Source organism: Mirounga angustirostris, unplaced genomic scaffold, assembly GCF_029215605.1.
Source record: "Mirounga angustirostris isolate CCGP_5_RB_7025 unplaced genomic scaffold, mMirAng1.0.hap1 SCAF_5, whole genome shotgun sequence".
NCBI lineage: Eukaryota > Metazoa > Chordata > Mammalia > Carnivora > Phocidae > Mirounga > Mirounga angustirostris.
Window position 1 is genome coordinate 70,453,636 of NW_026991713.1, and position 27,928 is coordinate 70,481,563.

Consider the following 27,928-nt stretch of genomic DNA (forward strand, 5'->3'; position numbering starts at 1 on the left):
CTTCATGACCTGTCTCCTGCCCAATTCTCCCACCCTTCTCGTAACTTAAATTCCAGTCATAGCTTGTGTGAGAAACTAGCCAATGTGTCTGCTAGAGGACCCATGGCAGCTTCCCCCCATGTAGCCTCTCAACAAGCTTTCTCATATCAGCAGGGCTGTACCCTCATCTGCAAAGCCAAGATTTATCCAAATGGTACACAAGCCCATCCCCTTCCCATCTTCTCTATAAATATACAAGATTCTGCAGATCTAGGTCTCTCTTCTAAATCTCAACTCCTTGATGTTCTAGAATGTACCAGGCATACGTAGTCTTTCAGAAGGTGGCAGCCATCATGAAAATGGCTTTAAAAAATTTTTTTTTGGTGAATAATGGAAGGAGTCTGTAGGCATTATTTTACACCAATGGATTGCTTTCTTATTTTTCCTTTTGAAAATGTCCTTATTTGCTTTAGAGGCAGATGATGAAATTTACCTAAGATAGCTCCATAACAAACTGTGGTATGGGTGCAACAAAAGGAAATATGGAATAAAATGTTTTATTATTTATTGCCAATTTTTAGAATGTTAGAAAAAATGGGCTTTGGAGATCACTTATTCCAATATTATCATTTCTCTGATGAGAAAATGGAGACTCAAAGAAGGAAGATAACTTGCTTAAGATTCATAGAAATGATGAGAACTGTCCCATGGGTGAGTCATCATGCAGGGCTATGAGGGCAGAGAGGGCTTCCCTAAGGTGATGGGAGCCCAAAGGAAGAAGCCCTCACTTCTCTTAACCCTCCTGTGTTCCTCACTGGCTCCATGATTCTGTGCTGACTTCTTATTAAAGTCAGATTTCAGGTGCTCCTACTTCCTCTCCTCAAGACAAGAAGTTTATTAATGACCCATGTAAAGCACCTAACATACTACACATTGTAGGCTCCCAAACACATTTCCTTTCTTTAAGTGTTTTACACCATTTCTACTTTTTGTGTCCTCCATCCAATTGATTTTCTGATTAGTGTCCTCTGTTTCAAAAAAAGAAGTCAGGCTAAATGAAATGGACACAAATAGCAATCTATGCTATACTCACTGACCCTACCAAAATGAGAACATCAGGGTAGGGCTGATGTATGGAAACATTTGAGTAGGCTTTGCTTTCTAGAGTGCCTGACAAATATTCCAAGATATGCTGGGCAGTTGCATCCCATTGAATCTATTCTTATCACCACCGCAGAGTGAATGAAGTTAAATAAATGTCTTGGTTTATTAGATTTCTTATTCAAATGAATTTTAGGTTTGAATAGGTAGCATTGACTATGCTTCCTGTTAAGATACCAGGCTGTAAAGATTAGTGACAGTCCCGTAAATTGATATCAAGAGGTTCTTTACAACAATGGCACATTTCTGATTGTGGATGTGGCAAGCAGCCCAGTAGAAAGGGGGTGATAATAAATTTGATGCAGAATGTAGTTATATACTGCTTAGCTGAAACAAAACCAAAATCTACCATCATAATTCCCCACCATGGACAACATGCAATTAAAAAAATAGGCTAACTGGTAAAGTAGAACCAAGAGAAGAAAGTCAGCACATTTGATGACACAAAGAAAATGGTGTCAAGTGTCTGAACTTCCATTTGGAGCAGAACTTATGGAGCTTCATGAACAAGTTGCTATTAACTCTAATGTCCATTCTTATTTAATGGGGGGGCTGGAAACAGTGGAAGGAAGAGAAACTTTGGGGGCAGATTATCACACGTTTGCATCCGGAATCTAGGGCTTTGTAGCTGCGGAATTCATGGCATATCAGCCACATGTGATACACATCACCTATAAGTAAAAATAATGGCTAACATCTCTTGAGTGTGCACTCTGTGCCAGTACTTACCTAGCTTCTTTATATGTATTAACCCATAGAATTCTCAACCTATGAAAAAGGCTATAATGATCTCCACTGTCCAAAGCACTAGCAAGCTTAAGTAACTTGCCTGTGAATACAAACCTAGCAAATGGCAGAGCAGGGAGGCAGAAAGTAAGCAGTGGACATTAATAAGTTAAAAATATGTAGTGGGATACTGAATAACAAGCAGGACTCTAGCTTAGAGATGGCCCATGAACCCAGATGCAACGCTTTTTTGCAATACAACACCATTGACTAGGATGTGTAAAAAAATGCATGGCACCCAAAATCCTGAGCAGCTGCTATTTGGCAAAACAGAAGAAATGCCAGAAGGACATATGTGGCAATGGTGACTAACTGTGCAACACATTATACTCATGACAGACACACTATAGGAAAAAAAATTATTTGACATTATTGGGTAGAAAGCCAAGTGAGTGTTAAGACAATACCATCTATGAGTGTTTAGAAATAAGAGTGGCTGCTGGCAAGAGTTAGGGCAGGTCTCCTGGAGAGATGGGAAGAGGGGAAAGAAACAGTGCTGGAGGGATGGACAAGGAGAAAAGAGGTTTTGTCTAACACGCAAAACACAACAAGTGAAGAGTGGTGCTGGAAATGAGAATGGTGTCTTTGAGAAACTGTGGGGAGGCATGTCTGACTAAAGCAAAAGCATAGTGGGGCAGCCATGTGAACTGGCTCCGCTTTGGCTAGAAAGGCCATCCACTTGAGTGGAAACAGCAAAAAACAAAAGAACAAAAAAAATCTCAAAGTTCTCCTCACTAGGTGACTATCTTGGTCAATTATTTTTGTCAGCGCCTTCCTGTAGTCGGTCCTCACTGAAATTCTGAAACCATATCATGCATATTTATAGGAGGACATGGTTTGTTCTATCTCAAGTCCAAGTCCTTTAATGTACTTCCAAAGACATACATTTTGAAAAAGAATGATAGAAAACTGAAAAAAGAACAAACCTTCCAATAAGTGAGAAATAATTTGCTGGAGGAAATTTTTTTAAACTGTTTTTCTTTTTTTAGAAGTGAATTAGTCTGTGAACCTGTCACAGTGTTCTTTATTAATTGAAAATTAATAAAAATTATTTAATAATAATTATGATGCTATTATTTTAGTTATATTACATCAGTTATATTAATGATTATTAATAGAAATAGAAAAATAATGGATATTAACTAATAAGAGCATAATAAATTAATACAAAATAAATTTAATTAGAATTTAAAAAATATTAGTTTGAAGGAGCATCAAATTATTCATCTACCCCAGGCATAGGTTTCCTGAGGTCTGAATTGGAAGTCCCTCCTGGGGAGAAATGTGAGATCAGGTGGAAAACAGGTTGAAGTTAAATTATGGAAATCCTCTTAGATAATAGTCTCAGGCACTCAGATTGTATCCCATGCTCAGGAAAAGACTCTCGAAGGTACCTAAGCAAGTGAGGAAAGTGACATTTAGGAGGTCAGGTGTTGCCACCATATGTAGGATAGATGGGAAAGGGAGCACAGGGAGACCAGGCAGAGACCTGCTGAAGTAATTAGGCACAAAACAGTGACAGTCCAGCCAAAGGTGATTTAGGGTACTGAAGATAACTTGACACATTTTAAACAAAAAATAACACTGCTTTGTGACTGATCAGATTCAAGCAGACTTAGGTGATAAGCGTGAAAGAGCAGGTGAACAATGGCACCCATCACAAAGCAAAGAATTTGAAGCAGAGAACAGAAGCTCATTGGAGAGATAAAAGGAATGTGTTCAGGTAGAAGATCTAGACACACCAATAAGACATGGATTAAATCAGTAGGTAGCTGCAGAAAGGCTACGTTAGAGGAGTCCTCCCTCAGCCCACGTTATGTCTTCAGAGAAGGATAATCTGCACAAAAGAAGATGGCAACAATAGCCTTCTTCGTGGCATGCAGCAAAGAAATACCCATCAAATATGCATTCCTTTCCACCCCCTTGGTCATTCACACGTGGATCCTACCATCAATTTCTGTCACATCTTGAGTATAAAAAGCAATAAAATATGGAATTTCAAAGGTATGTCCAAGTAAAATATTTTTCTTCTTTACATTCACATATTTCTTCTGAAGTAAAATATCTCACATATAACCAATTATTTTTCTTTGCTGAGCAACAGATTTATTATTCATTTACTAAAAAAACATGTTTAGCACAAAGATAGGTTACGTAGAAAGATAAAAACATAACACTTCCAGATTTTCACTGATTTTTGAAAAAGACATTTCTCAACTTGTAGAATGTATAAACACAGACATGAAAAATACCAACATCACACTTTTTTAAAAATTGGCAAGAACACTTGGCCTTAATAAAAATAAAATTAAACTGGTAACTTTGGAAACACTACATTCTGTGAGATGTGTTCATGTTTTTTCTGGAAAAATCTACACGTTGGTTCCAAATCACATTTATCTATAGGAGTAATTTGAATACAGTGAATATTTAAACCCTGTTATGTCAAGAGGATAAACAATAACCACAGGCATTAAGTCAGGAAAGAACTGAGCTTTTAAGATAGACATTCTTATTTTAAAAACTCCAGGTGCATTCAGAGTAGTCAGTGATTGTATTAACAATGGCTAAAGTTGGAATTGATGAAATTTTCAGTTGCCTTAGGTTGCTATTACTATCACTTATCTTAAAATTTCCGAGTCCAGCTTTTCATTGTATGTAACTAAGATTCATTTTTTTCCATCTATGTTAGAGCCCTTCAAGAGGTAAGAACTTGGAAAGGTAGAAGAGTAAGGAAAACAGTAACAAAAGGACCAGATGTGGAGGAGAGAGATAAATGAATATAATAATTTAATTCAACTAGCATTCATTATTATTCAAATGGCATTCTACAGAGGTTTACAAAGACAGAGGGGGGACACAAGGGCCAAACTCCATGAACTTAAAATCCACGTAGGGAGACAATACATTCTATGTATGTGATTCAAATAACAGGATTAAAAAAACGAAGGCAAAACAATACCGCAGGTGCATCACAGTGTATGCCAAAATGCTGAGAAAATCTGGTGTCATCAAAAGAGGCTCCAAAGAGAAAACATCTATGTGATTACACTCTAAGGGAAGTGTAGAGTTTGGCACAGGAACCCCAGACAGGAGAATAGTATAAGATAACTAGAGTGGAAATGGGAAGCCAGGAATAAACTCAGAGAAGACCTGAAAAGGAGGAGCAGTGGGCAAAGTGGGCAAGTGAATGAGGGCCTGGAATATAAGGCCAAGGCATCAGAGTCTGATTCAAGAGCTAATAAGAAGCCACTGTTGGTTTTTAAACAGGAAAGTAGCTTCAGAAATATTCAGATGTTATGTCTCCATCATGTCTCCAACAATCTCTTGGGTTGAATGAAAATGTGATCAAACTCATGTTTGCATGTACATGGTCGATTTGGCCTTTACTCTGGAGGCACCACAATTGACATATATATGGTTTTTATGATGAAAAGCTAGATTTAAAGAACCTATCTGATAATCTAGCAATCTCACTTTTTCATAAACTGACATAGAAAGCATTTATAGTTGACTAGACTGGAAATTATTAAAAAGATGATTCCCCCAAATTTATTCCCAAATGATCAACTAAATAAATGCATGTAGTGTTATAGAGTGAATTGTGTCACCCTAAAATTCATATTTTGAACAAGTTCTAACCTCTAATGTGATGGTATTTGGAGATGGGGTCTTTGAGAAATAATTAGGTTTAGATGGAGTCATGAGGGTGGAGCTCTTATGAGGGGTTCCTTTCTGTGTCTCTGCCATCTGAAGACAGAAGGAGAGGGTGGCCATCTGCAAGACAGGAACAGAGCCCTCACCAAGTTGCTGAATCTGCCAGCATCTTGATCTTGGACTTCCCAGCCTCCAGAGCCATAAGAAAGAAGTTCCTATTTAGACTACCCAGTCTAGGATATTTTGTTATGGCAGCCCAAGCCAACTAATACACTTAGGGCCATTATAAACATTTTCAGACACTTCACTGACCCCCTCTCCATGTCCTTCCCTAAATTTTTCCTGGCTTTACCTTTCATGGGTGGCAGGAAAGGGGAGGTCAACTTATATTTATCGGATGTTTAGGTAACATCTCTTGGATGCTCTAAATATATCATCTAATTGAATCCTGGTAAGAATATGTGACACAATGATCTATGGGAAGTATTTCAAGACAATTTTATTGGAAAAAAAGTGATAGAAAATGTACACATTTTATAATCCACAATTAGGAGTCTTCTAAATAGTATACATATATAAGTAATTGAAATCTGGTAACCATAGTGGACAATGAAAATAAAACACTCCTTGATAACTCTTAAGGATAATCAATAATTTATTTTTTATTGTCACAATTACCACAATTATCTAGCTACATGACCAATGTCACTACATACCACAGGAAGATTGTCCACCTACACTTTACTGAGACATAGACAACGGCCATTTAGGTGTTAAATGTACAATGGGATATTAAAAAGAGGTGGTTTTTATGTATAGGACAAGATGTGGCACGTGATTTATTAACGGGGTTGACTTAATACGTATTATGCCAAGAAGCAAGCATAGAAATGTTTTGGCATTGAATTGTTTTTAAAGTAGAAAATAAGTAAACTAGAGAAATAAATCCAGATCTTAACTTACAATAGATACATTAAAATAGGAAATTAATTGGCTCCTCAGTATTTTTGTTCAAGTTTCTTGTTTTCTTTCCTTTTGCTTGTTTTTTAAATATATATAAATGAGTAATATGAATATATCACAAGTTAAAGAAAGATCTCGGCCAAAAAGAAGATACCAGTATATGAAAAACAAATGAAAAATTACCAGGTATTTTTGCTTACAAAAAATTTAAACTATAAAGAGTCGCAAAATATATATAAAAACGCCACATTGAACGAGGCAATCATACTCTACCCAAACTGGTAGCACCCTCCTAAAATCAGTTGCATCCCATTCATTCGGTCATACAGTGGTGACTGACAAGAAGGCATTATGAACTCGTGTGCCATCAGGAGATTTGGCCCCGTGGGTCATCAGTTCTTGGATTGTCATCCAGTTGTCCAAAATTTTCTTGTTTCTTTTTTTCATCATCTTTTTGTGACTCAGTTCAATGATGTTGATCTCCTTCTTGCCCTCGCTGCCACTCTGGGGGCTCTCCTTAAGACACTCCAAGCGGCTCCGCATCATAAACTCTCGGCGCCTACGCTGCTCTTTGGCCCGAACCAGGTGCTGCTTTCTCTCCTCTTTGCTCCAGTAGCGGCCCATTTTCATCTCGCTCATGGTGTCATCATCTGTCGTCATGCCACTGCGCTCCTCCTTGATCTTTAAGGCACGTTCCCTCAGAATCCGGTCTCGCACTGGTCTCTTTGTTATGTACCGTGTCCCGTCGCTCCTGATTTTCACCTTCCATTCCATCTTGGGCTCTGAACACTTCTGAGCCTCCTTGCACATGCTCACTAAACTCAGCTGGCTCTGAGCATACTCAACTGCAGATTTCTGTTGAATTAACTGCATGTAGCTTTGATAATGGCGGGCATGCGCTGGGATGTTTGCATATCTATATGAGGAGCTGTGGTAAGGAGAGAGGTAAGGGATGTGTTCACTGCTGGTTTTCTCCTGATCAGAAAGCTTGTTGCTTTCTGAAATCTTCTCCTTGCCCTCCACGCTGCAGTCCTGTTCCATGGTTTTGGCTTTGGTGGAGGTCGACTCTTTACTGCTCTGTCCGGAAGAAGACTGATTGGCGGCCATTGTGCTTCTCAGGTTTTTCTTATTGGTGAGGTTGATCACTCTTGGAAGGGAGCTGTCAGGGGAACGGTCCACAGTGAGTGGGGTGCTTCTGCAGCTTTCTGCTGTGTTGTAAGCACTAGAACTGTCCTTGTCTGACTTCTCTGGGTGTTCGATGATGTCATCTAGTTTTCCCCGTGGCATATCCATGCTGGTGTTATAATTCCGGAATCCTCCATCGTGCAAAGCCCAGATGTCTCCATACTGGTCTGTCACCTTCTGGAGCCTGTGAGCCTGCATGATATTTTGGCACTCCAGTTCAATGTTTCTTAGTTCTTCATTAAGCAACTGTAGCTCGTGCTCCACACCCTCTTGTTCCCCCTGATGGCATTCTATTGTGCTGCTCGAGTAATACAGGTCATACTCTCCAGGGTTTCGAAACTTGCATTTGAGCTCCAAGAGCTGTCGGAATCTTTCACACTCCTCATCTGGGTTGCCAATGCAGTCGGAGTCGATGTATTCGCCAGACATGAAGCTCTCATTGCACTGAAGTTCAACGCTTCCTAGAGTGTCTTGGCTCTGCCCCAGCTCTCTCGTGCTCTTCAAAGATGTGCTGTTGGGATCCTCAGCTGCATTCTCCTGCTCTGAGCTCTCATCATTCCGCAAGCTTTCATCTGTGCGCCCCACCCCACTGTCCTTCTCATGGTTGTTGGAGGACGATGTTGCTGTGTCTGTTGTGCCTTCTTCTTCTTCTTGTTTTTTTGGCTGAGAAAATAAAGTTGAGAGATCAAAGGAAATCAGTTATTTTGGAAAAACACCAGTTGTTGCAAAACTTGCTTGAAAAAAAAACGATGCTTCTTGGCAAAGGTGTGGTTCCTAGAAAGCTGTTCTAATTTTAGCATCCTTAACCATTTTAGAAATAAAGGCAATTTGCTCAAGGTAGCTTTTTATGAATTGAAATAAAGAAAACCAAAACTGCTTGGAGACCTGACTTGGGGATAAATAAAACAGGCCTCATTTAAATGAATTATTCTTACCTTAAGGTTCTCTGTTACTTGGGAAACTGGCATGAAGGTGTGTAAATGAGGTGACTTTATGAGTCTCTGAGGTGGTAACACACAAAAGGATGAGTGAGACAGGTGATCTAAATGGTCTTCTGCAGTATGGAGGCCTGGAGTGCTGAAGCCGCATCACCTTATTATGAGGATTTTTTTCCTGAACTTTAAGTTCAGAAGAAACTTCGCTGATCTAGTAACACACTGGTAATGGTAAGCCAGACAGCACAGTATTTCAAGAATAGGTTAGTACTGGAACCTCGGCCCTTCTATCGATGAGGAACTTTAATCCCAGATGGATTCAGCTTATTCGTGACCCAGAGAAAAGTAGAAAAGGCCAGTGCCATCCCCCAGAATCAGGATTTCTTCAACGTTCAGGATGCCATAATCCTGCATACGTGCGCCCTGACCTCCATGCATCTCCAAATCACATTACTCAAAATCAACAAAGTCACCTTAGGACTGCTTTGGGTTACTTAAAAGTATTTTTCTATTCTCGACTGGTTATTTCCTTCAGAGGTGAATTTTATTCTATTCAGAGTAAAGTGACAGTTCTCATGAAAATCGGAGCAGCACTGATTGCCAGACATGGGCATAATATATAAAAAATATATTTTGGACATATTTGTGAATACACAATCATATGTAATCTTTATTCCTTGGTAGTTTATGGCTTTCAGGCAGAACAATTAACTGTTGCTTTCCTAAGAGGATGCATATGTCGTTCTTTCTCTGTGAAGAGGGTAAAATTATTTTTTCCTCCATCACTTATCGTAGATTAGTCTACATGGCAATTTTTACATTGTATTTCCTTTATGTGTAAACTTACTCACCATTTTATGTATATATTTTCCTCTAGCAGGTGTAATTATACAATTAAATATAATTAAGCCTGTTAGTGTTAAAGAAGGACAGAATGCATGAGAAACGATATTCTAAAACAGGTGTGAAAGAGTCTCTCGAGAAAATGGCTTTATTTTCTTCCACAGAGGCCGAACAAAACTTAACATAAACTGCAGAGGAGAGAACATGAGCATGTATAACGTTATTTAAGGATTCCCAGTCTTTCCCTCAAATAGTTTTCCTCATTTGGTGAAAATATGCTGAGATTTTAAACATCATATTGATAAAAAACATAATGTTCTAAATAAGTAATTGTAACTAACAGTGGAGTGCTTGGTGTATCTGTATGTTCCTTGCCATAAGCTGACAATAGGATCCAGTGTGGTGACCTTCACATGTACCATAAACCCCCCAGAGGATATTATTGATATTGGACATCTGAGTTGATACACTACATTATTTACATTTATAGATATATTTTTTAAAGATTTTATTTATTTATTTTGAGAGAGAGAGAATGAGAGAGAACACATGAGAGGGGATAGGGTCAGAGGGCAAAGCAGACTCCCCGCCGAGCAGGGAGCCCGATGCGGGACTCGATCCCGGGACTCCAGGATCATGACCTGAGCCGAAGGCAGTCGCCCAACCAACCGAGCCACCCAGGCGCCCACATTTATATTTTTCATATCTTTAATGAGCTTAAAAATACAAGAAGGCTAGTTTTTTTTTTTTATCTTATTTTTATGTGGAGTGCCAAGGACACAGACGAACTGTGCTGTGGGAGATGCTCCACGACGTGCCACCAGCAGTCCTAACACCAAGGACAGGGTATGTAAAGTGAAACTTTAATGTGTATATGGATTTTAGTTTTGAAGCATGGATATATGTTTTGTTTTTTTTATCGAATTTCCCTTTCTTTAGTCACCGGTTTACGAGCAAGTGTGAAAATAAAAAAGCGTTTTCCATTCCCAAACCTAGAATTCCTAGTTTCTGATGTAATGCCACTCTATCATTTATTATTTCCCTAAGGAATTATTATGGTGACAGGCAATGCTTCTACCAAGACATTTCTAATGTAGTATTATTGTTTATAAGGGCAAAGGACTTTTAAAGGTTTCTGTACTTCTTATCATTTTTCAGTCTCATGCTGAAGAAAAATTTCCACACAATGAGAATCTAACCTCAGGGACATCTAGTGTTACCTCAAAAGACCAAGCATTTGTATTACGTCTGATGAGTAGGCAGCATTTGACACCATATCACTTCACCTGGACAGGATTTCTCCCTTCTTTCTTTATTCCAACATCCTCCTGTCAATTCTGTATCAGGTCACATTTTGTATCTAAGAGAGAAAAAGCCTGGAGCAAGGACTTTCTTACTTGTAACCAGCAGCTGCCACCAAAAAATATCTTTATTTGTGGCCAGCGTGGAAGTCGTACATAAAAATCTCAATCTGCCCCACCTATACTGAAAAGCAATCCCACAGTAGCAGCATCGCTCTTGAGCATGAACTACTGCTTGTGAAGTGGCCAGTGAGCATCCGTGCTCAGAACAGAGAATAGCGCACATGGCTTTGACACCGTAGTCTGCAGTAGAATGATTTATTTAATATACGGGCATGTGCCCATACACACACGCACACATCTCTGTTATGGAATGCTTGCATGGCAACATATTCCATCATGCAACTTGGTAAAGTGATAGAAGGTTTGTGCTTCATGTCCCTAGGCCTAGCTGTCCAGGATTTTTTAAAACTATCTTAAAAAAACCCCAAAACACCAAAAAAGCTATCTTTTAGAATGTGTTAGGATTCATGTTGAGACCAGGGTGATAATTAAACAAATCAATAAACTGACAGCAGAAGTGTTCATAAAATTATATCAGGCAGATGACTGACATGAATTCAACGTAAAAAAGTCTCGGATATATTGATCTTGTCTTTATCCCGTAGGAACAACAACAACCACAAAAGAATCCCAAGACTCAGTTTGCCACAGGCCCCTGTATAATCTTTCACTAGCAGTGAATTAATTAAGAGCAGAAACTTTTTTCATTTTAATTTGTATGCTCAGGATCAAGTGTGGTACTTGGGACATATGAGGAGCTCAGCATTTTTGGCTGAATGATTATGTGACCCTAAGGCAAGATGATATCAGTGATCTCAAATAGAGTGACTCCTGTTGAGGAGTATATAGGTAGGACCACGATACCAAAAACATAAATAAGATTGATGGCTTACATCATGCCATCATCATCTTATACGTGCCTAAATATTCAAATAGACACATTAATATTTTAAATTATAAAATTAATTTTTTTGGAGAGAGATTATCTCATGAAATATAGTTTGTCTCCAGCTGGCATATTGAAAAGCAATGCACATTTTTCTGTTAAGCTTCTGAATTAGGTCGAACGGTACCTGGGTCAACACTGAATCCTACTGTACTCTGGCAACAATGGTCCCAAGTCTTTCCAAGCTAGAAAGATCTTAATAGAAAAAAATTGTATTTATTCCCTCTGCTTCACTTGAGATGCCCATCTCCTCTAAAAAATTACCATTACAGAGGTGTTTGATCAAACTCTTTTTGTTTTTTACTCCATTTATGGTTACGTATTAAGAAAAAAAAAAACTAGCAACATTTCAAATGATGTAGCTCAAATCGTTGGTCCTACCTGCTCCGCCTCATTGGCCGTGCACTGCATCGCTTCATTATGCTGTTCTTCCAGCATCTCCAAGTTTAACTCCTCTAAGAATTCATTCCTTTCATCTTCCAACCAGCCTTCATCCAGCTGCAAAAGAATACATTAGTACATTATATTAGGTTAGTGGGAACTCATGCTAAAAGAGGGGAAACTTAAATGGCGATGCCTGACCAGTTCCTTTTATCATAATGATTCTCTTCAGAATACCAGCCTCTGATAAGTTCACCTCTCGGAAGGAAGAAAAGATGATTTAAAGAAAAAAAAAAAAGGACTCGTATGCCTTTTATCCTTTCCTGAAACAGAGCTACAGATTTTCTCTCATAACCAAGTAGATCTCAAAGCACAGAACATTACCATCTTTCAAAATATATGAAAAGCATATTGCATAATCCACAGCTGTCATGTTCACTACCTCCAACAGTGCCCGTGTTAAAGCACTGCAATGGTACTAATAGGACCATGAGACAATTGGGCTTTTTTCCTTAATAAAAACCCCCAATGAGACTACATACAAAGTGTTCCCCACCCCCAGAACACACTGATGCTACCCTCATCCTGCTTTTTTATCTTTAGGCAGATGGCTTCCAAGTTAACAAGATGGCTGCTTGCCACCAATACATTTATTTTATCTGGGGGGAAGAAAAGAAAAATTCTAAGTTATTCTTCCCCCCCGCCAAAAAAAAAAAAAGGTGATGCTATGCCATGTCTATTTTGATTCATTTTTCAGGTAGGCTGAATTACAAAAAAAAACATATATATAGATAGATAGATAAATAGATAAATATCAATCTATCTATATATCTGAAACGTTGCATCTAAGGGGAGTGGAGCAGTGTGGAGCATGCAGGGTTTTGTTTGTGGGCTCAGGATGCAAGTATTCTGGTGGGAGTCTTACACAAATTAAACTGAATAAATCTTTTTCACTTTTCAATACAAAGTGAAGTGGGAAACCTTGCTAATATGATGAGTGTTGACAGTCAATACAGATAATTTGCCTCAAAGTGGATTTCTGGAGCTGGATTACATAAATTAGCTGTCTATGCTGATTAAATTACCTGAATTATTGTCCATGCTCTGTTTTACTCTGTGTTAAAAGAAACAGTAGCTTTCTAATGAGCCAAAATTGACAATACAGTTGACCCTTGAACAACAGATGTTTGAACTGCGTGGGTCCACTTACATGCGGATTTTTAAAAAAATAAATACAGTACGGTGCTCTAAATCTATTTTCTCTTCCTTATGCTTTTCTCAATAACATTTTCTTTTCTCTAGCTTACTATATTGTAAGAATAGTATAGAATACATGTGACATATAAAATATGTGTTAATAGAGCGTTTATGGTATTAGTAAGGTTTCCAATCAACAGTAGGCTATTAGTAGTTAAATTTTTGGGGAGTCGGAAGTTACACACCAATTTTTGACTGGGTGGGGACTTTGGCTCTCCTAATCCCTGCCTGCATTGCTCAAGGGTCAGCCATAGTTTGAGGTGTTTTCACCACTCAACAATGGCAAAATAAGCTCTTAAAAGTAACTGAAACTGTAAAACTTGAAAACAAAATAAACTCTGAGAGGACATTAAGTTGCACCAGAAAAGGCATGGGCATATATGCATCATATTACTTAATATGAAGGTAGTTGTTATTTTCTTGATATTTATTAAAGGCTACTAGAACATAAATTACTCAAATTTGACTGAGGCCAAAAGTGTAGACACATTTATTCATCCTCATTTATCTTAATGTAGCCTGAATAACTTGAGCAAGTTCTACGTCACTGACTTTGATATGCACATGAACTATGAAAATTAAGCTGGCTAAAAATTCAAATTCAATCTATAATTGTCTAAGTTTTACATTTTTTTTTTTAATTTTATTTATTTGACAGAGAGAGAGAGAGAGCAAGAATAAGCAGGGGGAGCTGCAGAGGGAGAGGGAGAAGCAGGCTCCCCCCTGAGCAGGGAGCCCGATGCGGGGCTCGATCCCAGGACCCCGGGATTATGACCTGAGCCGAAGGCAGACGCTCAATGACTGAGCCACTCAGGGGTCCCAGTTTTATATTCTTTAATCCCTTGTAAGTGTCATGAGGCTGCAAACTCCAGACGCCAAAAGAAATTACATAGAGATAGACATGTTTACTTTTTATAAGCACACCAAGGAATTTTTCTTTAATCAGGTCAAAACAAAATATTTGCTTGCACAGATGTAGTGAATGATGGAACAGAGTCTTCTGAAATTTAAATGAAGGGGTGGGAAGGATAAGGGGAACAAACAGTAGAGATTAATGATTCCCTATAACTCTTTTCTTATTAGCTAATCCCACAGATCCCTGAGTCGCCATCTGTAGTCAGCGTACATCTACTTTGACAAGTCTTTTGGCTGGAGGTGTACACTGCAAGTGAGTAAGGAGAGCTTCTTGCTCACTTCCTTCCCCTGTTGTATTTCCCTTTCCACTTAAACATGCATTCACGGTAGTCTGAGTTTCAGACTCCGCCACAGGCCAACCGTTCCCTGGAGCTGAGCTGCAGGAAAGGAGGACTCTATGGAACTGGGACGTGTTTGCACAGCAGTGGAACTTATGTGGCATTTCAGAGAAAGGAACAACCTGCATTGTCTCAGGAGGAGTGTTTACAAGTTCTTATGAGAGCCCTCTCTGCCCCAATGTCCCAAGGGAAAGCAGAGAGAATAGCAGTATCTTTAATGGTCTGAGGAAGAAAATGGGAAGAAAATGAAAGAAAGTTGACAGGGGATGAAAGAAATGAGTTATTTAAAAATATTGCACTGATGTACAAGACTGCCCCCAGCAAATCTGTAGCTCATTCCCAAGAATGTAGAGAGTATTTGAAATATTAAAAAAAGAAAAAGGCTAGAAAAAGCACACAAGCAACGCCCACATATTCACTGAGTAAAATTCATTTGCAAAAAATGCAATAACAAGATACATTGAAATTGATAAAAAAAAATACAGGTGAAATAAAGGCAAGGTTTTCTTGGATCTTTTTTTTTTCTTGCCATTTTATACCATGTACTGCTTAAATTAGATTTTTAAAATATGGTGTTAAGATTCATTTTCTTTCTTTCTTTTTCTAGAAATCTGCTTTTCCAAAGGCAATTAGCTCTTTTCCAGTGTCATGAGGCTTCTTTAGGATCAAGGAGCTGAAGCAGATCCTGATTTTGACAGGATGGAGAGTATCCTGCAGTCAGACGGCCATCTTTTCTCAACTGTGGAAAGGAAGTCTTGTTTGGAAATTCATCCTCCAACACTGATTCTACTAGGTCCGGAGTGTAGTCAGGTATTTGAAAATGCCACCAGTTCTACCAACCATATGTATTCTCTCAATGATTAACAGGATCTAGTCTTATGTCATTAATTTCGATTCTTTCCACAGTTCATTATAGCTGTTCTGTGGCATAGTTTAAGGAAATGCTTTAAGTCTAAATTAATGAGGTTCTCTAGCAGGTTACATGGAAAGGGCAGGGAAACCAGATTACAACATCGAAATATCTTTTCTATGACAGAGACGACCCCGGAGTTCTCTTCCGTTTACCATGAATTTCACTAACATGTGTTTAGCCCCTTTCTTGTGTTCTTTTTCAAGAAAATGGGATCAGTGAGACTAACTGGTTTGCAAAATTTCCAGCTCATTAGTGAACTTTCATACGTATTCTGTATTTTTAAATTCACTCCTCAACAGGCAGTCCAGCCAGGCGTGTAGTCTCCCTTCCCCACTCCTGAGACCTCAGGTGTGTAACTTTACTCTGCCTTGGGCTATAGCAGGCTTTATGGGAACCATTTAGAGTGGTCAAGGGCATAAAGGGAATATATGCGGAAAGGGTGATCTTTTATAACCACTATATTCAAGTCAGGATTTGGTCTGACACTGAAATACACTTACTCAATTTAATTTATAGATAGCATGCAGTTACTGAGTTTGAAAAATATCAGATCAATAACCTGGGAGTCAAATGGTGACATAAGCAAGTTCACTCAAACTACTGACAGATGGATAGAAGGTGACAACGTGCTGTCCTTTCTGCATTGTGGTGGGGTATGAAAAGAATATGAAAAGAAGGACCAGTAGCACTTTTCTTCCATCATTACCTTTCCTTTACTTTCATGACATCTCCCCTCTGTTAAAGATATAAAAAACAAGTCCTCCAGAAGCTGTTCGCTTGCTTTTGGCCGGATAGATGTTTTTGTCACACTGCACTTAGAAAAAATTCCTTTACTACACATGGAACTGCTCCATGCTACATAGGCCACTTTATTTGATAACGTTCTTCTAAAAAGATTTAAGTTGATAGCTGGATATGCTAATGTTTCTCTCGTTAGAGATTCTTTCAAGATACCTTAATATGCCAATTAAGTATTTTCAGATAGAAACCTAAAGCAAGGATCCAGACAGAACTAAGAATCATGTAAAGTCAACCAGTTTTCATTTATGCATTCATTCAAATAACTGGCAAGTGGAAGGAGAGAATAATGGTTCCATCCTGTGTGCTTTTTTCCTTCTTTTTTTCAAAAAGATAAGGTTGATAAGGTTGGTAAGTTAGGAAAGATGGCTCTTAATTATGTTTTGCATACTTGGCTTTACCAATAGCCATGGTACTGATTTGACATAGAATAGCAAATAATGGATGTCAAGTTCAGTCTCAAGATTTCTGATCTCTGCTCTGACCTGAATCTCGGGCCTTGCGACAAGCAGCACGATTCTCTTGCACTCATCACTAGACAGCAACGCCACTGCTTCTTCTCGATTCTGGACATCTTCCCCATTTATCTAGAAAACAAATGAAAGTGGCACATTAGTTTCCATTTCCACAATGCTGCACACAATAAATGGGAAATATCAGCTCATTTATGGTGAATGTATGGACAATGAAGCTCACACAATGGGCTCATCTTCAGCCCCTCAGTGGTAAGTGCCTTCACTCAATTACGTGCTTACTGTAAGAGCCATATCGATCCCTGAAGGATGGCGGACATCAGAGGAAGCAGTTATGTTCATAAATGTCCAACCTGCACCCTGGTAACATACATCTAGCAACACAATTAACCAGCCCCTGACAGGTGACGTTCATCTTTCTCCGCTCAGAGTAATGGAAGTGTCACTCTGAGATAATAGTGCTGGGGGAAGCAGGACTGGCAATCCCACAACTGAAATCTGTCATCCTGCATGCCTGCTATGAGCCAATTAGAGAGCTACAGTATTATCTCTCACCAGGCAGTGCTCCCAGGCCACTGCTGATTGCATTTTCATTTAATCATCTCATATTTGTGTGGGTCTGACTCAGTTGCCCTGATCACTCTCGGGATATCTTTCAGTGCGTGAAATTCACTAATCAAAAGAAGGACAGTTCATCAGTAACATCCTTATCAATACTCCAGTTCTTTCTAAGATTTGTCCATTTCCTCAAACAACAAAACTAATGAAGTATTTTACAGCTCATCTCTTAAGTGTACTTAATTTAAAAAAAATTAACAGAGGAGAAATGGCTTTTTGCAAAAAACCAGCTTGAGTAAACTTTTGATTAAAAAGACTGGTGGAATTCAAAATATATCTTTATTCCTTTTTCTAAATTCTATGGACAGAGCAAGTAAGTATTTTAAGCTACATTTTCATGTTCAAAGGTATTTAGCTCTGAGTTAACTGAACTTCTTTCTTTGGATATTTTATATTTATTTTATTTTATTGATTGTTCAAATCCATGGAGACAATGAGGTTTTTGATCATAGTACAGAATCAAAATATGCAGAAAGAAATTTCAATTAAAGACATCAAGTAATTATATCTAAAATGAGTATTAATTATTTTGGGGCGCCTGGGTGGCTCAGTTGTTAAGCGTCTGCCTTCGGCTCAGGTCATGATCCCAGGGTCCTGGGATCAAGTCCTGCATCGGGCTCCCTGCTCCGCGGGAAGCCTGCTTCTCCCTCTCCCACTCCTGCTGCTTGTGTTCCCTCTCTCGTTGTCTCTCTGTCAAATAAATAAATAAAATCTTTAAAAAAAATTTAAAAATAAGTATTAGTTATTTCAATAAATTAAATAGAAAATGTGGCTGTACTGACCAATTTTTCAATAATTAACATCTTTCACTAAGGATTTCTGCTGAAAAGCATGAAGTGGACTGTTGAGACTTTCTTCCTGTGGATCTTTGGGATTCTGGCTGATACATGAGGGCAGATATAATTACTGAAACAAGCCCAGGAATCTCAACTCTGGACCACAATAAATGATCCTTATTCCTAGACTCTTATCACACATATGGAACACAAAGAAAGCAGACAATACATAATAATCAAAGGGGGAGAAATCATACAACCACATGTTGTATTTTCTTACTCTGATCAAATGAATATCACCTTCGTTTTTCAGTTATATATGTAGACAGGAAATTCAGCTTTTACAAGTTTCAAGCTCATTTCCTCTTTTAGCAACTCACAATAAAATTCATCAAATTAGAAAACAGAAGCTATGATTCCAAAACAGGAACTAATGACTGGAAAGGTTATTTTGTGGTTTTTCATAAATATACATCTGAAAAGCTATTTCTGTGCTGAATCCAAGGCTTCTTCTCAAATAAAGATAAATGGGCAGTGGTGGATTCCACTACACCCCCCCCCCCATCCCCAGTGAAGTGTAGTTTGAAAATAATGACTTGAAAATGTTTACTTTCTGTGAGCTTTGGGGGCTTATGTCCATTTCACAGTAATTCTTAATAGTATATCTGCAGTGCATCTATTTGTCTATCCACTATGGACCTAATCGTCCATCCTCCCTCCACTATCAGGCATGCTGGATCCTAGAAAGAGTAAGTTGGATGCTCTCAGACGTGATTCACCTTTTCTGTGTGAAATCTAATGCTCCCTGCTTTTTTCACTCAGGTATATACATCCGAATTCTTCATCTAAATTTCACTTACCATTAACCTAAATACTCTTCATTCATGTTTATTTAATGTTACTATTATGTTTCCTATATTAAAGTGCAGGTAATAGTGCTTTCCTCAGAGTGTTCGTGTAATGGTTAAATGAGTTAATATATGTCTAGGGTTTAAACAAGTGCCTGGTATCCAGGAAGTGCTCTGGGCTGGCACATGGTACTGTTGATATTTTTGTTGTTGTTAGTATTATTATTCCTACTACTACTACTATCATTATTTATATTTATATTTTAATCCTCAGTAAAGACTTTTTTCTTCTAAATAAAGCAAATATAGTAAAATTCATGCACAACAATTAAATCCATAGTAGCAAACACGGTTCTACTTTAAAAGACTTCTCTCTCCTTTGTATTTTTAACTCTTAGAGAAGCATCAAGAAACAACATGGTGTGTTTGATTTGTAGTCCCATTAGATTTGGTATTTGTCTCTCTCCTCTGTGAACTCCACATGACTGAGCTACGGTCTCCAGTCCCAGCATTATGTCCTTGTCCTGGAAGGACAGATCCCATGTTGTAGAAACACATTTCCATTCAGAATCCTATGTGGAGGGAAATGAATTCACCACAGAGGTCTGGTGTTAAAATGTAATTTATTGTTTTTTTTTTTTTTCAAAATAAAGGCCACTTTAGCCAACTGGCTGGTAGATCCTATTGAACTCAAGACATTAGTCTGATACCCAGAATGATATTGGGGCAAGAAATGCAGCCCTGGGTTCATTCTTCAGCAAAGAATGAAAAGCTTTGAGGAATGGAATCAGATAGAGCTTTCAACCTTCATTTGCTCTTGTTCCTGAAGGATGTCTCGTAGCTACAAGATTGCTTCTGGGAAAGCGGTTTGCTGTGCCTGAAAACACTAGGCAGACATAAAGGTGAAGGACCCAGAATCACACGGAGGAGATAAATGAGTGAGTGCATCTCCACAGTTTAATGGAAGACTTTAGTTTTAAGAAAAGAGAGGGAAAGAGAACCAGGAGAAAGGCAACATGCAACTTTTGTCATAAATGAGGGAAAACTGCACTAGAGAACATGTCTTGTCTCATTCTCTGTGCATGGCCATATGTAAATATTGATTTCAAAGCAGATATTGCCTTGACTTAGAAGAGATTTGTGGCATTACAAAGATAAATCAGCCAAAATCTCACTTTAGGCCCAATCTCTTGTATGTGCATATGAGTGTGTATGTACGTGTGTGTGCGCACATATACGTGCTGAACCCTAAAAGCCTAGAAATGGTTTAACATAGCTTTTTTTGCATGAATGTGCCAATTTTTAGATTTCCTATATTGATGTACCAGAGGTGGGTGGGCAACTAAAATTCTTGGCATCTGACCACCTATGGAATTTATTTGAAAACCCAGGAACCTAAGGCAAAAGAGGCATGATGTATTTTAAGTGTGCTTATATTTTAGTGTGGAAGGAAGGTAAATAATATACAGAGATACAGAGGTGGACAGAACAGAAATGGGAGGAAAACAATTCTCCAAAGGGAAGAAAAGAAAAGTGTAGGAACAAATGCTGGGGACAAGTTTATGCATAGGGCAGAGAAAAAGAAAGAAAGTTCAGTAGGAGTCTTATTGTCCCACTGCTTGAGTTTTTGCAGGGTTTTGTCAGGGAGGCAGTAATCCTTAGGAACATGACTGACTTTTTTGGCCAACATGAGATTAGGCTGCTGACATGGAATACTGTACGCTTACTATCCCAAGGAGGAAGTGAGAATACAGCCCTCTCTGATCATGGATATATGTGGTCTTTAATTTTTCCTCGGTGGAGCTCAGAAAAGCCTGCCTTCACTCAGCATTGCAATTTTGTGAGAGGACTTCCCCATATGAATTCCTGAGGCCACATCTGGTACCACAAGCTTGTGGCAATGGCACAGTATATAGAACTGTCAAGCACTTGCAGAGAAAAAAACACACGAGAGTTAGAACGTGTTCTCATGAAATTGGGTCGTGGTTTTTCTTCTGTACAATCTCTACCTTGGGCCAATCTCGTGTGAGTACCCGTGTGTGGGTGGTGTCCCTGGGTGAGGTCATCTAACAGACCCGCGATGTACTACCTTTAGAAAATTTTAGCTACACGATTAGGACAGGACCATAGAAGTACTCTCCTTAGGTCATCATGAACAGGAAATTAAAACCACAATGGCTCTAAAGAGATTCATTTAAATAAAAGCCAGCCAGGAAACTCCAAGGATAAGAAGTAAATCCTCTCTTTCTCCACTTCTCATCTCCCTGAGACAGGAGTCATTAATTGTTCATTACAGGGTATCCCATAATCTCCTCATCAGCCATATGGGAGCTGTTTGTCTATGGGTACAATTTTGTCACAGTTTTATTTAATATAATTTCACCATCACCCTTAAGACTCTTTGTTTCCTATGTGTGCAAACAGACTTGAATTCTAGGCTTTTTAATGTGACATGTATTTGTTCATTAAGTGTGACATATTTGTCACTGAATATAAAGTAATCAGGAAGACAACAGCATTTTGTCAATCCCGCTGTTGTTTCTTCAATGAACCAACTCCATTAAGGAATGCCTTATTATCCAGCAAATATTTTATCTGAAAACTTTATCTGCCTCTAATATAGCCAAGAATAAGGAAGTAGCAAAACAGATAGTATGTATATATGAAAATACATATATTTTATTTCTATCTACCTCTATTCATAGAACTAATAGATGTAATTTTAATGACTGTATTTGTAGATTTAGCTTATGGGAAAGTGGTTAGCTGGAAATTAGGGAGGGAGCCAGTGAGGTTGCAGTAGAAGGTGTCAAATGTGGAGAGTAGATGGTGAGAGAAAGAAGTGACAGCTGGAAACAACAAGAGAAAAATGACAAAAAATACACGCAACACATCAGAAAATGTGGCCAATGAGGGTGATTTCAAATTGGGGCACAAAATCTTCCAGACCTTTTAACCATTTAGTATTTATTGTATTATAGCATCGTGTAATGATTGCTGGGCACAACATGACCTTGAGCATCATAAGAAGGTTACATTCTTTTCCATTGAGTATATTCAACTGTAGAGGTTAACAAGGTGAACAATACATTTATAATTGTTTCCAAATCAAAATAGTGATAATAATAATAATAATAATAATAATAATAATAATAATAAAATATGTTTGAAGCTTTCATTATCTGGATGATACACAAAGATGGTATCCTTATTTTTTAATGAGGCTAGATCAATAAAACTTTACTGCAGATTTTATTCATTTATCCTATCGCTCTCTCCACTGAATACCTCTGTTTCATTCATTCATTTATTCATGTATGATTGAGAAAGACACTGAAAATGTGGTAGCAAACAAGACTATGCCTTGGTTTCCTGATTCACTCTCCCTTCCCCTGATAGAGCCAATGACACAGTCCATTCTGTTTAACTACAGGTCACCACTTAAGGAGCTATAGAAATAGAAGTCATATATTCCTGAAGTTAGTAGGGCCATGAATGACCACTAATTCAGACTTTTTTATTGTTTCCTAATTGGAGTCTTAGGAGAAGGTACTTGATGAAAAAGGAGTTCCGCAGCATCTAGCTAGAGAAGAGAAAGGGTATGAAGAAGAGGTGTGGATCAGTGAGTGGAGCCCTGAAGAAAGGCAAGAAGAGCAGAAGGCTGGGCAGGATAACATTGTGGTATGGGTCCCAGGCTGTGCTGGTGCACCGTGATCATGACAATGCCCCACTGCCTCGTCATCATCTGTGTGTGCACCTATCTTTCTAATTGCATGGGGAGCGCCCCAAATGCGGGGTGGCATCTTGTCTATTTTTGAAGCCCTGGTTCTAGGCAGAGTGTCGAATCCATTCCTGTTGGATGCAAAGCAACATTCGTCAGGCATTCGCATCTAGGAAGGAGAAGTGGGAACTGTGGGTCTGTCACAAAGTCTAAAAGTTATGCAGAATGTTCGAACAGTTGATAACTTCCTCGATTTGTCTTCTGAGTCATCTTCCCGGCTTTGTAGTTGTGCGATCTGCAGTAAACTCAACCCTGAAGGGCCTCGGCTCTTATTTTGGGTTAATCTGGACACACAAGCTGGGGAGCTGTGTGTCTTTCTGCAGTACTCTCTATGGGAAAAGACTCAGAGGAGATAGAAAGGGTCGAGGCAGCTATAGGAGAGAAACTTTGGCATTCAAGGTTAGTCCTAACTTGGCCTGGAATTCTTTCCAGCTCCACATCCCCCTGATGTTCTGCTTATCATCTTGCCCATTAAACTGAAATGTAGTCAGTCTCTACATTTTCACATTTCCACGCGGACAAGAAAGCATTTTCCCCCCACCTGTCTCCAGCCACTCAACTGTAAATAAATCAAATTTCTTCAGACTTCTAGACTTTCAGGTTGTCATGGAACATAGGAATCCACGTTTACCTAATTTATTCTGGAATAGGCAGCAGTAACATGCTGCTGCCGCTGCCAGTACCACTAGAAGTTAATGTTTGTTACTTACCATGCACGGTGCTAAGCATATCACACGTATAATCACATTTAAGCTCTGCAACAATATGTCTTAGTATTGCCCTTTTTTAAGATGAGGAAACAGACTTAGGATGAGAGGCAAAGTAAGGTGGCCGAGTGGGTGGTGGAGCTGAAAGGTGAAGCCGAGTTATCCAAGTCCAGAGATTATGCCTTAATCACTAATCATTAGCCAATAATTCTTAATGAATAATACCATCCTTGCTTAAAATTTTTTTTAAACAATAGCTTTTTGTTTTGTGGATGTTATCATCTAGGAAAGACAAATTCTTTCCTCTGACACTTCATAAAAAACTAAATAAAGTTGAAACTATTGAACAAATGGTAGGAAACTAAAGGAAATGACCATGCCACATACTTGCAAAATCCGATCCCCTTCTCGAATTCGGCCATCTTTGGCAGCAATGCTGTTTGGATCTACCTGTAATGGAGAAAACATACATCTTTAACTGGATATGCAGTATTCCCCCAGGAACTTAAAAATAGGGTTTAAAAAATATTTTTAGTAACCTGGTTCAAAATTCTCTACTGATTTATAGAATGCATGCCAAGGTTTTCTGTCAAAAATCACTGATTCAAAAAATATAAGTGGACTATTTTAGAATTAATAATAATAAAATTAAAGAGAACTAGAGCAGAACTTAACTATTTTTCTCTCTCCTTCCCTTTCTTTCTTTTTCTTTTCTTTCTTTCTCTCTCTCTCTCTTTCTTTTTTCTTCTTCTTCCTTTTTTTTTTTTTTTTTTAACTTCCATTCACTCATTTCTGTATCCAAACTGTCAGACATGGTCCTCAGCTGACATGATTTTCAGCAGATGTTAATTCTAGGATTCTCTGAACCCAGGAAATTTGCTTTCTACTAGGGTGATCTTTAAATCCTGGTTTAGCTGTTTTAGAAAAGCTGAGAGCTATACTGTAAGTCCATACTTATTAAAGAAATTTCTGTCTCATGAGCACATTAATTTAGAAAGAGATTTATAATCGATGTTGCTTGAAAAATGAAAAAAAAATCCTATCCATGTAGATTATTACTAGGCTCTACATTATAGGGTGAAGTGTATTAACTACAAAATATTTTAGAATAAATAGATATTTAAGCCTTTATTAGGAGTTTACCAACATTTTAATGGGCCAAACTTGAGTGATGAGTTACAGTTCACTGGGGGTAAATCTGTCTATCATATTTTGAATGATGGCTCAAAGCCATTTATTTGAGCTTACTCCATCAAAGCTTTAATTTAAGCAAAGTATTTCTAGTGTAGCATGAGGTTGATCCATCCTATCCAGATGTTAGGTATTACTTTCTTATTAGGTGGTGCCACCTAATAAGTGAATTTTAAGTGATCAATCAAGAACAAAAGACACTTTGGGGCGCCTGGGTGGCTCAGTTGGTTAAGCGACTGCCTTCGGCTCAGGTCATGATCCTGGAGTCCCGGGATCGAGTCCCGCATCGGGCTCCCTGCTCGGCGGGGGGTCTGCTTTCCGTCTGACCCTCTTCCCTCTCGTGCTCTCTGTCTCTCATTCTCTCTCTCTCAAATAAATAAATAAAATCTTTAAAAAAAAAGAACAAAAGACACTTTAATTACATGTAAGAAGTATAAGGAAAATATTCCTTCCAAGTACATATGTTCAGTTCCTGTGGCTTCTTTATTGTCCCTGGAAAGTTAAGCTCCAAAGCTGGCATATTTAAATGGTAAATAGAGACTTACTAGAAGGAAGGGAGGTATGATTAATCAACTGTATCCTACTGAGAAGCCGTTCACAATCTAAAAGTTTGCCTACAGAACCGTAATCAAACTAATGCCAAACTTTGACATTTGTACCTCTGTGCCTATTACAAAAGACAATTCTGCGACTATTTCCTCACCATAATTGGAGGGATTACCATAGCTGTCCATTCAAAAGAGGTGTATAAGTCAAACATTCTCTGGAGATTTTTCCATTGCAAGATCCAATCAGTAAATTCTTCGGTAAAGTGATAAAGAATAACGTTTACATTTACAGAGCTGGGTAATTTTCTTTTCTTTTTTTTTTAATGTAGATTTTTTTTATGTTATGTTAATCACCATATAGCGCTGGGTAATTTTCTAAGTGCATTAATTACATTATTTTTTCCATATTCTAAACACCTCTATAAAAGCAATGAGATAAACATTGTTGTACCAAGTTTCTAGTCAAGGAAGCTGAAGCTCAGTGAGTCAGGTAATGTTGTTAAGATCACGGCCAAGAAGACCAGCATGAGACATTAATTAGTATCTAGTTTGTCTAACTTCTTTTCACACATATACATATACATATACATGGTTTCACACACACATTTATGTGTGTGTGTGTAGATACATATATAGGAGGAGTTAGGCAATACACACACATCTATGTACGTATGTGTTTGCGGATATATATACACATATATATAATTTTCAGTCATATGTACATATAATTAAAATAAATTATACCTTACTACTTCTCACAAAATGATTCTTTGGCCAGTCTTAAAAGATCACCTATAATAATAAATTTTGCTTCACATTTTTTTCAAAGTAATTAACACTAAGAAGAGTGTTTCACATTTAGGTACCTAACTTTCTGAGAGTGATTATAGGGGTTGAATGAAACAAACTCATAGATACATTCCTTGGATATTCAAATGTATCAATCCTGCCAGCAGAGTAAAATGTGTAATATTTGTGATATTAGATGTAAAACAATTAGTCGATGCTCTTGTTAACAGCACTAATAAAAGGAATGGAAGGATGAATGTTTGCCCATCAGAAACTTTGTTTGACTTTCTGCATACTTAGGGGAATTTATTCAAATTTAGGCAACGTTCCCATTTTTGCAGTTTTCCTTACTGGGATTCTCTGGTGAAAGCATCCCCATTAAACAAGCTGATAATAATTACATTACTTGGGCAACATAATTTACTTTCTTAACTGAAAGTGACAAGGACTGGAACATGGCCAATTCTTCACATTCAGGCCTCCCAAGGATTTTCTTGACGTGAGTCATTTGACTCCATTCTTCGCAGTCTCCCTCCCCCTACCTCTCCTCCTCAGCATTTCTTACCTCGCTGACATAAATGCCTGTGTCTTCTTCATCATCCGTTCTGTAACAGACTGTCAGGCCCAGCTTCTCTTGACTACTAACACGACACAGCTCGACCTCCTGAGAGAAAAACACACACAGAACGACATTTATCTCAGAAAGAAATCCCACAGCAGAATGGAGAACTCACTGATATTCTCTGGGTCGCCCTGGGAGGTTTTCATAATTACTGCCCAACATTTGAAATTAACTTACATTACCAAAATCATCTGAATGTACCTTCAATGTGTATTTCTGTATACTCAAGCCAGTGTTTCAAATTTTCATTGTATAGGTGGAAAAGTGCAATTCTTTTGTATCAAATCATAAACTTAAAGCCTAAAAATTATACAATAAAGTATAAAATATGCATCAATCAGTAAGATATTTGAGACTGTCAAAGTAAGTAGAAAAATGTTCATAAAAATACTGGGAGTTACTGTGATTTTATTTGTATTTTAATAAAACAAAACAAAGTTCAAATTAAAAAAGACTACACTGGGCCCTGTATTAATCCTTCTTTTGAGTTCTATACAATATGATAATCAGCAAGTGTTTTGTATAGCTCAGGCCAAGGCTTTCTATTATTTTGTAGAATCTCTCACCCTTGGAATGAAATGGTTCATCCAGGCTGAAGGGAGAGACATCAACAGGCAATGATTCAAAATGAGGCAGTAAATGAACATGGAAACACATTTACTGAAACACATGGCTAAGGGGCTTGAAATGTCAGTCCTTAGGTAATGTATATTGAATCTATTTCCTGATTTATGTTCAGTAAAATAATAATAAATTTCAGTGTATTTCATTTTTATATAATGAAATAGACTTGTACTACTCTCAGAAACAGATGACTTTAGGATAAATTGCATAATTCCAAGCACTAAAAGACAAATTGGTGTTCTCATCATGGAGAACTTGTTCCTATTGGATGAAGAATATAAGGTCCTTTGGTAAATATCAGATAAGATAAAACAAAGTAAATTTAAATGGGAAGAGAAGTCTGGATTAAGTTTCTGGAACTCGGACTCTGTGGGAGCTACAAATTTGTCTGCCTTGCTTAAAGCTTTCTCCAGGTCCTAGAACAGGGATAGGCATAGTGTGGGCACTCAGTAAATCCAGGCTAACGGGTGGCTGCTTCTATTTCAGATCTTTCCTGATGTTCGTAACTTTCTGTAAAAACAGTAATTAAG

General features: G+C 38.1%; 1 protein-coding gene across 2 annotated transcripts in view; it reads right to left on the reverse strand.

The window, feature by feature from the left end:
* Positions 1–6,267: 6,267 nt before the first annotated feature.
* PDZRN4 (PDZ domain containing ring finger 4) overlaps positions 6,268–27,928 on the reverse strand; it is a 134,375-nt gene continuing 112,714 nt past the window's right edge. For both annotated transcript variants that reach the window (XM_045873622.3, XM_064590346.1), the window contains 5 exons: positions 26,718–26,816; positions 24,012–24,074; positions 16,907–17,008; positions 12,201–12,317; positions 6,268–8,394 (listed from right to left, as the gene is read on the reverse strand). In XM_045873622.3, the coding sequence (XP_045729578.1) occupies positions 6,868–8,394; positions 12,201–12,317; positions 16,907–17,008; positions 24,012–24,074; positions 26,718–26,816 (1,908 nt within the window). In that variant the 3' untranslated portion in view covers positions 6,268–6,867. The remainder of the gene's footprint in view (positions 8,395–12,200; positions 12,318–16,906; positions 17,009–24,011; positions 24,075–26,717; positions 26,817–27,928) is intronic.